The 12,239-nt window shown below is 33.6% G+C and overlaps 1 protein-coding gene across 1 annotated transcript in view; it reads left to right on the plus strand.

The window, feature by feature from the left end:
- Nucleotides 1-4,799: 4,799 nt before the first annotated feature.
- Nucleotides 4,800-12,239, plus strand: part of LOC131045250 (RNA-dependent RNA polymerase 1) — an 84,750-nt gene continuing 77,310 nt past the window's right edge. Inside the window, exon 1 of the mRNA XM_057978802.2 lies at nucleotides 4,800-6,758. Coding sequence (XP_057834785.1) covers nucleotides 5,286-6,758 — 1,473 coding nt within the window. The 5' untranslated portion in view covers nucleotides 4,800-5,285. The remainder of the gene's footprint in view (nucleotides 6,759-12,239) is intronic.

Consider the following 12,239-nt stretch of genomic DNA (forward strand, 5'->3'; position numbering starts at 1 on the left):
CTCTTAAGCGTATCCCTAAGTTAATCTTAGGGGGGGTGTTGGAGTAATTTTAGGTCAATTATTTAATTATTTATTATTTATGTCCTTTAATTGCTTTTTTACTCAAGCTAAACTAAGGTGCTTTTATTTTATCTAGGTGTTATGCTTTTTTAGTCATAGTTCATGTAGAGGCATTTCTAGTTAGCCTTTTTAGCTTGCATTTGAGCTTAATTTTAGCTCCTACTTTTCATTGCTTTAGTTCTTCTTATTTTAGGATTAGGGAATCTCTTGCTTTCTATAAAGCAATTCATTCTTTCATTGTAATTGTACCTTCAATATTGAATGTCCAATTCTTTTGTGTAATAATACATAATTATTTGGTTGTTATAAAGCATGCAATATTTGCTTGATCTATTTTGTGTGATAGGTGTTTTGCTTGTAGATGATTCTTGGCTTTGGTGGTTGATCATCAACTTCTACATCACTTCTCTCTTAAAACATACATAGAAGACATACAATATATAAAAAAATATAAATTTGAAGTGGCTTCCAAACAAAGCCAAAAGAGAGTGTCATGCAAATAATCGTGGCACATATTCTAACCACATGCAAGCATACAAATGACACTTATACATCATTTTCTAACCCCTCTCACATACCTCCAAACTTGGGCACCTATTTTTTTTGCTAATAATAGGTATGACAGATGCTCTTACACACCTTACAAATGTCACAAAATTTGTCATATATGACAACACTTACAATTCTAAGAGAAATTGTCATAACATAAGATGCCTTATATATAACACTTTTTCGACTTGTCATAGAGATCTGTCATAATCTATCATAAGAAAATGTCATACAGTAATGGCTTTCACATGTTTCTAAGATGTAGACAGATGACAAAATATCTCTACCAAAGTGGGACACCTACTTGCCCATAGAAGGACAAAATGCATTCTAGTCATCTTCCACGTCACCCGCCTAATGTGAAGACAACTCACCGTGCCATGTCATACTATATAACAAAATATGATGAGAAATAAATTATAATTAAGGCATTGAATAAATAAATGCAATGCTAAGAATGGCTAATGTTGAGACACCTTAATTCCCAACAAATATTGCATGCTACAAAGCATGGAAATGTATCCAAATTTGCAATATAGGCTTGGATAGATGTTAAGAATAAGAGATTATAAGAATCCATGACAAAAGAGATACCATTGATGCACAAACAAGTGTGGGTAAGTATGCGTCAAAGAGAGATCACATGATAAAGAGCTAAATTCAAATATAGATAAATCAAAAAACACAAATCATGGATACAAACCCTAATTACATTTGAGATGAAAGATCAACATGAATTAGATTTGAAACTCTAATGTATCTAAGGAATAAATCCTAAAAGATAAAATCCTAGGGGTGTAGGAATGTTGAGTTCATCAAAATGTAAGAGATAAATCACACTTCGCATAAATATCCTCAAAAAAATAATTAAATCATAATGATGAATAAATTTGATGCACAAAAATGAGCTAGGACTAAAGATATAATTAAATATATTTTAAATGAACTAAATAAAATCCTTAGCTAGACACTAGAGATGGGAAATGGTTTTGAAGATGTTGGGAATCACTTTGTTGCTATGCTATAATTTTTTAGCATAATCAGATGACTACCTTGAAATTTACAAATAAATTATGGTCTAATACTGTTTAAATCTATGCATGTGTGGACTTGATATTTGTACCTATAAAATAGAATCGGTATGCATATGTCAATTTATACTAGGAGAATGAATTGGTTGGAATTTAATGATTGAAAATCATTCACCCTGATCTTCTAATTTTTAAAACCTAATACAAAACTAACAATGTTTACAAAATTATTTCAATAATCTATTTCATTACAAGTGTCATGTTCTCCTTATTCACACCCTTAAGAAAATAGATTGATTGACTATGAACCAAGATCAAAGATAAAAAATAAAAATGCATGGATGCTTAGGTCGATATATAACTAATGTATGGTCTAATAAATGCCACTATAATGTTGAGCATTGCAAATGTTCTTTGATTATCCCTCCATCTCTTTCAGAATCAAACTTAATTTTGAATGAATTAATGCTTGTCTTTAAAAACAACAATATAGCTCACAAATCCACATAAACGTGTGTTAATTAGCTCACAAAAAACCAATAGGAGCCCTTGGAATGAGCAAGACCAATTTTGAACTTTAAACTTAAAAGTTTAAGATATAGATATATGACTATAAAAATAACAAAGGTCAATATAGATGCATATTGAATAAAATCATGACGGTGAAAAAAAAATCTAAGATTGAGACAAATTTTTAAGAATAAATAATTATTAGATTAAAATAATTTATCATTTATCAAATTCACATAAAAATATGTCACTTATAAACATGTTACATTTATCAACACTAATATATATATATGGAAAATAAGTAGGAAATAAATACCAAATAATGATCCTATCCTATATCAAGCATGCATCTTTGATAGAGTAAAATGAATGTAAACAATGGCAAAAATAAATAATTTCTTACCACACAAACCTATGATGACATAAGTGTTGCACTCTAAGTGATTGGTGATGATTGAAGTGAATGCGATTATCCAATTCTATATCATAATCTTGTTCCATCTAATCTTCTTATTTTAAATGATTTGGATAGGTTGGATGGATGAATAAAATTAGATCCTGTGAGATGAAGAGTTATGTTTGATCTTCATATAGGAAAGAACAAGAAAATGACAAGTGGTATCAAGTGATTGTTGAACATTATTAGGGTGAGGGTGAAGGAGATATGACGAGTGGATATTTGATCAAATCTTGTAATGTCCCATTCTAGGATTTCCTTATTTTTTCTTTAAATAAATGCCCCATACTCATAATAGAGCTTGCATAATTAATTACAAGTATTATTAAATCTAAATTTAGATTTAAAATTTATTGTATTATTTTGAAAGTATAAAATTTATTTTTGATTATCTGCTATAATTCTTATTATAGTTTGCAATTGTTTCCTTTGTACAAATGTCTTGAAATATTCTTGCTAAATTTGGGGGATTTTGTCCACTAACTTGATGAAGAAATTAAGGGTTTTCGTCCTTAAATTTCTTATCTATGATAGAATTCATCCCCAAGATTGTTGAATCATTGATTCATACTCCATGAAGGAAAAATAAATAACTATATATGTTAAATTGCTCTCCCTTCCTCTTGATAAATCTCCTTATATGTACCCATTTTCTTTCAAAGGTCACCCCATCCTCACACCCCATTGGATGCCTCATGACTTTTAGTTAATCATCATTTATTCTCGTTTGAAGGAAAATATAGGTTGTATGACTGAAGTTGCCACATTATAAGAGGGTTGTCTACTTGAAGGAAATCATGATTTATTAGAGGGTCGACTGCCTTGGTGGGTTGCCTATCTTATTAAAATGGTCTTCTTGCTACCGCTTAGTATCAACAATAGATAATTTTTTCAAGCCAACAAAAATCGATTGATATAATGTTTTAAGTTTGAATATCTGAGGCAAAGGCATGATAAATCTTGATCAAGGGTGAATATTGAAAATGTTATTTTTGAAACCTTATACTTGGAGTTATATGCAAGATTGATTTGTTATTTTAATCAAAATGGTAGTGACATGTGCAAATGATTGATTAGTTGATTAAACCTAATTCATTGTTAAACTAATAACGAGGGATGTTTTAGTAGATGAATTATATAAATATTGATATATTTATTTAATTTATATGAGATTGTTAGAAAATTGTTGAATTAATAAAATAAATGTGATTTATTCAATTAATGTTGAGACATTAGGGCAGGGGCTCTAGCTCGATTGGCTAAAACATCACGAGGTCCAGTCTCTCCAAATCCCCATGGTACTGGAGGATGTGTCACGCCAATGTTGTTATTCACATGAAAAAAAGCTTAATAGGCGAATTGAAATTTATAGGGAGCTACTCGGTTCTTGGAGTCCAAAAAACTGTTGAGACATTAAAAAATCAATTTATTTAAATTAACTATATAAATAAGTTTTTTTTCAGTTAATTAAGAAAATTATATTGATTAATTCAATAGTTAAAACTTATTAATTAATGTCAAGAAAACCAGTGCAATCAATTAATGTTAAAAGTGAATATGCAAGATAGACATGATATAATGATAACAAAAATACAAAAATACATTCTAAAGACCTAGAATATAAATAAAAATTCTAGTCAAAATGAATCTAAATAAGAGAAAAGAGCACAAGTATACAATTTTTTCTATTACTAAAGAAGAAGAATATAAATTCAATATCAATGTTTGAAATGAGGATTCGTCTATAATTAAAATAGTTGATAAGATTGTGCTAAAGCTCTTTTTTTATAAGTTCTACGACTCTTCCTACTCAACTTGTTCTGAACTAAGTTTCATATAATTGAAGTGAGTCCCTTCCAAACTTCATCAATAAAAAATAAAAAATAAAAAATAAAAAATAAAAAATAAAAAAGAAAAAAGAAAAAATACTTAGAATGTATATCTTACTCTATAAGAATTGAACTTATGATCTCTTACAAAAGACAAATTCTCTACTGTACTACTGTCCATGAAATTCACCACGGAAACTTCCGAGTTATGAGCTTTACTTTTGAGGAATAAATTATTTGTCAAACAGTGATGAGTTGATGTGGAACAAGAAAGCACTGACTGTGTTTCTGCGTACAAATAATAACAGTTCCGGACATTTCACTTTCACAGATTTAACCTTATTCTCCAACGGATGAGTAGATAAGCAAACTTGTCAATCACTAGGCTAGGCATTAAAATGATTCCTCGGTTTCTTTCGGCATTTTCAGCTGGGCGATACCTTATTTTGGGCAGTCCGCACTGGTAGCAGTGCCAAGAGAAACTTTATAAAGTAGAATGAGTGATATTCGTGCAATGGTCGAGTGCGCGGAAGCAGCCTCCACAGTGTTTATTATATTTTTAAAACTTCTCTGGGGCAGTTCGTACGTTGAAATATGGACGTATGGGATGTCGTCCCATCATGGCGTGGAGATTCAGTGCAAGAATTATATTCGCCGTGCTTTCGTGGAAGCTAAGTTTTGGCAGCCTTTTTAAAGCATTGCAACGAAGGCACTGGAGGGATTTGTCCGGAATGCTGAGAGGCAGGATATAGAGGATGAAGGCATAGCAGAAGATTTTCATTGATAAAGCCTGAAATCTGCATTTTTGACTTGCTTTTCATTCTCAGTTACAAACATTTGCAAGTTATCATGGCCGGTCGCACGATTCACGTTTCACGCGTGCCCTTCATCCCGAACGAGAAATTTCTGGTAGAATGTCTGGAGAACACAGTTGGCCGTGGGAATGTACGCGCTTGCAGGCTGATCACGCAAAGCTCAATGCATAGTCAAGAAGATGCAGAAGTGAGCGCCCTTGTTGAAACAGCGAGCGCGGAATCAGCAATGGATCTTCATAATCTTGCCAAGGCTGGTCTTCTCGACTTGTGGGGTGCTTTACTAGCAGTCCAATTTGTGCACAATGAGGACTTTCTGTCCCAATCTAAGGTTTTGCCCCAGTCAAATGATGCTGCCTGCGATCCAAATTTTGCTGTGCCTCAACTTCACTGCGAAGCAGAGCTTTCTGTGCCAAAAGACGTGTCTGAGAATAACACATCTCTCCCGAGAGTTGTGTCCGAGCCAAAAATTGAAGATGTTTATGAGTCGAAGGCTTCGGTGTCGCAACTTTTCAGCCAGCCAAAAGTTTCCGTGCCAGGAAATTTGTCTGAAAATAAGGTATCTGTGCCAGCAATTGTTCCTGAGTCAAATGTTTCAGCTGTAATTGAGCCAAAATTTTCTATGCCACCTCCCAGCCAAGCATATACTTTTCCCCCTTTTTCCAAAGCTGTGTCTAAGCCAAAACCAGTGAACGACTCAAAAGTTGTTGCCGATCGGAATCTTCCTTCGGAAAGGAAGGGTTTTGTGCCAAAAATTTTCACCACTTTTGAGCTACAAGCTGTGTCTGCGGCAAAGATTTCAACACCAAAAGATACTGTTGAGCCAAGACCCGTGCACGATACAAATCTTTCGGTTCAACAACTGTCAGGAATAAAGGCTTCTGTAGTAAAAGTTTTTGATGCTTTTGAGTTAAAAATTGTGTCTTCAACAAAGGCTTCAGCACCAAAAGCTGTGCCAAAGTCCGTGTATGATCCAAATCTTTCTGTGCCACAACTTCTCTCAGAAATAAAGGCTTCTGTGCTAAACGTTTCTAGCACATTTAAGCCAAACGAAATTGTTGCTGAGCCAAAACCAAGGTATGATCCGATCTCAGAAAGAAAGGCTTCTCTTCTAAAATTTTATAGCTCTTTTGAGCCAGCAGCAACGACTTCAGCACCAAAAGCTGTTGCCGAGCCAAATATTGCTCCACACCGAGAGTTTTCTGTGCCAAAAAGAAATTCTGAGCTAAAAGTGGGATCTCGATCGAAAGAAGTGTCCGCTGTAAAGGAAACCTCTGTTTGTTTGGAGGGAGTTGATCTGCATATGGGCTGCGAAATTTCTGAGATTTCATTCTATGTTTTATGCTCTTTCAATGGAGTTATTGCAGAGTTTGAGTATGGTCGTAAGAGAATCAGCCTCTTTGTAAGGGCGAGTGGGACTGACTACAAGATGGATATTGAGTATCCAGATATTCGTTACATTCACAGAGGGCAGGCGACAGGAAAGAATACTCAGGTCCTCCTCCTGCGGGTGAGCTTTCTCCATTCTTTTCATTCAAAATTTTAATTTTTAGAAAATTACTTTTCTCTGACTGGGTAAATCCGATGCAAATGGGATTTCATTAATTTCTCATCGGGGTCGATTGCTGAATTATTCTAGGACTGATTAGCTGTCACAGTATTTCTGATATGTAGACTGAGCCCTAGTTTTTTTTAAGATAACATTCAATTTAAATAGAATTTCTAAACAGATTTAATCAATAACTGTTAGAATCAGGGATCACTGAGGGGTGAATCAGTGATCTGCCAAAAATCAAATTCACAAACTTATTTTTTTATTCATCGGTTAGCAATGTATAACAATACAGAACATAAGCAAGCAATAAATAAACCACAGATCCACAATAGGAATTTTTACGTTGAAACCCGGAAAGGAAAAAATCATGGTGGGGCTGGAACCCACAATATTCATATACTATGGCTAGGAGTACATAAATATTACATAGATGGGGAATGCACTTGCATTCAGGCTTAATATTACATAGATGGGGAATGCACTTGCATTCAGGCTTACTGCCTAGAGCTCACTGCTCAATTATAATGACCCGTAAGGCTACAACCTTTAGGGTAGTCACCCTGACACTGACTTACAATTTAGTTATAATGAGAAAATACAACTAAAGATGTAAAGACGTAAATCGAGCTAACTTCAAATAATAGCCGAAATACTCTTTATTCTTAAATAAACTTATAAATCAGTTAATAAATCTATTTCATTCCATTTTTCCATCCATAGCTTCATTTGATCATTCCATTTAGATCGTAATACACACGAAATTTCTATAAAAGATAATATTCTTTATTCAATAAATTGATAAAAGTTGTATTTCGATCATACAATACTTACGCATTTCAAGTTGTCGTAAGTTCAATAACAAAATAATACAAAGTAAAGGGTGAGATGCGTTCGTTGATCTGCAACCCAAGCTGTCGCCAATGCAATCTTTAGCATGAAGACGAGAACGAGATTCAGGCGCTTTTTCCGCCCAACCTTGAAGCTTACGCTTCCCCAGAATTCTTGGTCAATCAAGAATACCTGACCCTGCACGAATTGCTTAGCAAAAGTAATTCGAAAGGCAAGATGGAATCTGGTGCGTGCCTAGATGATACAAGCATTTTCATTTTTCTAATTCTTTTAGGAAACAAGCATTCATTATCAATCTAGGATATGGTAGAGAGGATAAAATAAAATAATTCCATTATTTCAATGGTTAATTCAATTTGATTACTCGACCGAGTATAATGCCATGCACAACAAAAATAGATAGTTGGAAAAGCAACTATACTCTCTATAATCCACATTCGGCACCCATCCTGGAAGGTAACTTTCCACAAGCACAAGTCTATCTAGCTTTGTTCACATAAATTCATACAGAAGACAATCTTTCACCTTTTATTTCTAGCTTCCTATTTCTTGCAAGATAAAAATACTATGCTAAGAAGACAATCTTTTGTTTGAATAGAAATAAATCTTTAATTTAAATCCAATCCTATCTGACAGGAAACAATCTTTTATGGATAATCAAATATACATCTAAAAGAAGACAATCTTTCCCTTCTATCTTTCAAGCAATTTAAAGACAAGATTAAAATTATTAAGAAGGTGTAACACATGTATGTATCTTACATATAAAATTGAATAAAATGACTACACATTCTTTTATTCAATTATCAAAACATAGCATACTCATTAACATGCATTCCATTTCTTAGGGTTTAGAATTCTAAGTTTATCTCATCTAAACTCTCTCTATCTTTCCAAGTGTCGTGGTTAATTTACCGCTTTTCTCAAAACATCATATTTAGTTTAATACTAATACGTGACCTTTCATGATTTTAAACTTAACACACCGACTTCACTAATTTGCCATAACGACAATCTAATATGATACAAGTTCATAAAACGCCTGTCTATAAGGCTTTTCAAATGAGGCACTTGATAACCATCTTTACTTTTCATGCAAAATTCCAAAGTGTAAGTCTTTCCTTGTGATATCAAAATAACTTCATTATTTAATAAGTCGTTATCCTATTATTTTATCTTCTTTGTGGTTCAATCTCATAGTTTCTCTCTCTAACCTCTTACTTATTCTTAGAGGATTGGATAATCTCATTTATGAGAGTTTTACTAAGTTTATCTACAACCTTTGAGAAATTATTTCACCATTGTATCTCTATTTACATGAACGTAATTTTTGAACAATTAACAACGATTCCTTTTTCGACAACTCTTCCATTAGTATATTGCATAGGTCTAAAACTAGATCATCCTTTAGAGAGTATGTAAAGCAACCTATATGCAATTCCTACTACTTTTTAACATCTTCCATACGTGTTCTTAGTTATTTTATCATATATACCTCATCATACATTTCTCCATAAGACTATTCAAAAGCGAGTTCAAACAATTTTGTTTTAATCATGGCTTGACTCAATCAAACTTCATTCTAATAAACATTATATAACTTCACGACTCACTTACTATCTTCGAATAATGACCAAAGAATTAAGGTAGATCCTACCTCCTTATGCTCTTGTTACTGGCTTGAGGTGATGGATTTGCTTCCTTCTTCACATTTGCCTTCTTTCTTTCAAGATGGTGCACAACCTCTTTGATGCTCTCCATCTGTTGATTCCTCCATTAACTCTATACTTCCTTTCTATCTTTTATTTCTAAACTTTACTCTGAAATTCGAGTCTAAATCTGAGATGATCATGATTGATCTTTTACGATTCGATTGAAAACTATTCTAAATCTCACTACTTTTCTCTTCTTCATCCCATTCTCTAATCCTCGATTGCATCTTCTTCTTTTTCCCCTTCCATCTCCCTTCTATCAAACTATTCTTACTCTCTATCAATCTATTCTAACTCTCTATCGAGCTATTCTTACTCTCCCTTCAAGAAATTTGCTCTTCTAATCTCGTGTGAGAAAAGATTGTTAATGTGAGAGTGTGCCTACATCTATTTATTCAAATTTGCTGCTAAGTTTTCTGCTATCCTCTGGGTTATAAACCGTTTTCTATCTGCACGTGGAGTATCCTTTAATAGGACCAGGTCATGGTTTGCAGCATAATAAAAAGGGAGGAGGAATGGTAATCGACGTGTATCCTTTTTAAAACAACTTACTTAATTTACATCCCACCACATTCGACCTGCAATGTGGAGTTTGTTTTAGCACTTGCGAGGAGGGTTTTATGCAATGTGGAGATTGGTTTACACGTTGCTTTATGTTTGATAGTGGAAGTGGTGGTAGGCGGTGGTCTCTCCTTAAACTACGCCTTCTAAACAACCTTGCCTCCACGTTAACCTGTGTTTAAAGCTCTGTTAGCAGCCACCGAGGATGGAGGAGACTACCATGCGTGGAGGAAGACTACCTTGCGTTTAAAACTTTGCTAGCAATCACCGAGGGTGGAGGGGGGTTCTACGTCCAATATGGCTATCATGGTGGAGGAGTCTACACTGGCCAAGTCGGCCACCGTGGGTGGAGGAGTTTGTTAAAACACCGACCAAGGTGGCTCTTGCATTTGTTTTAAACGGTCGACCTCCTTATAACCCGCCACCTTTCATTAATATGTTTAATATATATTACAATACGGTATGTTTTATTAACATGTTTAATAAAGGAATATGTAATATGGTTTATTTTATAATTTATTTATAATGAGTCTTTTTTTTGTATTAATATAAAACATTAGACGTTGTTTTTAATTAACCCTTTCTTTGATAAGGAAATATATATATATATATATATATATATATATATATATATATATATATATCAGATTTTTAATCCCATAAATACGATACATTATTCAATTTTTACAAATAGATGAGATTATTATTATTTAGACAAATTTTGAATGAATCGACAAAAGAAATTTAACGAAGTCAAACTTCACGATAATAGGTTATTGATATATGTACATAATTGAATAAATTTCTCATATGTATATGTTGGACTATTATTCATTTTTACAAGATTAAACTCGTAAGTGCAATTTTCATACATTTATACTTATCTGAACAAGAAAGACCTAAAAACCTAGGGTCGATATTCTTTTTGGAATCATCTACACATTTATCTCTTTTAACCATTAATAAACATACTATTTCACGATTACTCAGACAACTTATGTTTATTTCAAACATTACTCACATCATGCAATTAATGCACCTATATAAACATTTAAATCAATCTACTATTCATTCAAATTTCATCATTTCAGTTTGAACAAACACTCAATAAGATCATTTAAATCATCCACACTTTCAAGATGCAAATTTTAAATCCTAATGTGGTGTGTGAAAGATTCCATCTATCCTAATGAAATACAAGAGCTAAGGCAACTCTACCTGAACCATGTTCTCGCCTTCATCATTGTTCACCTGTTCCTGCATTCACTTTGCACTCAATCGCTCATTAGCAATGACGATCCCAATTTACAATAAAAATTATTACTGATCATTCAATTATACATAAATCATATCAGTACATTCGATATCCTTTCTTATTTCATTATCAGTTCTATTTTCATTTCACATTATTTTCCTAATTAAATAATTATGGAAAAATAGGGTTTGTGACAAAAGAACTCTGAAATAGCATTTGACAATGCAAGAATGAGTTCCGGTTAGGCACAAGATCTTTGACTGTACTCGCTCTGCAATATGCTCTATTTCTGTCTTAGTCAGCTACTGGATCACCTGGGAATCAAATGCGCACGTGAAACTGCCCTCAATCTCACCAAAACGGATCACCACAATAGTAATACACCAAAAACCAATCACCAATTCAATCTTATATATCCGGTCATATCAAAACTAATCTCCTCCAAGTCGACTATAAAAAATGTAATGTGTAGCTTCAAGTCGACTTCAATCTCTAACAAGACATAGCACCGGATCAAAACAATTTTCCAAAATGCTTTACTAATGTCGGCCTCGTCATTTACACCTCGAACTTAGTCACCAAAATCACCGCATTCATCGGAAATCTTTCCGGACCAAAATTGCACTGGAATAACCTTGATTTACTGGCTACCAGTTAACTCCTGCTTCCGGATAAAAGGAATCACGACCATTGGATCGAATCTTCAAGAAGAGTTGCCATCAATGACAACCCTAAATCATGGATCAAGCATTGAAAATCACCGGATGAGTGTCAATTGTCAACAATCTCCTTCTTTGGCATTGATGGCAACACTTGTGAAAAATGGCTAAGTGTTGAAACCTGTGTAACCTGTACATCGGATCAAGAATGAAAGAATTCTAAGGCTCCCCCTTTGATCAACAACCCCAAAACCTGCAGAAATGTGTACACTCCATTCACACTGTACATTTTTCACCTTATCTCTCCCCCTTTGACAACAATACCAAAGATAAGGTGTGAAACAAATTTCCCTCTACATATATACACACTGGATCACTAGATCTATACATACTTAAGTAC

The sequence above is a fragment of the Cryptomeria japonica genome, chromosome 2 (genome assembly GCF_030272615.1).
Source record: "Cryptomeria japonica chromosome 2, Sugi_1.0, whole genome shotgun sequence".
NCBI lineage: Eukaryota > Viridiplantae > Streptophyta > Pinopsida > Cupressales > Cupressaceae > Cryptomeria > Cryptomeria japonica.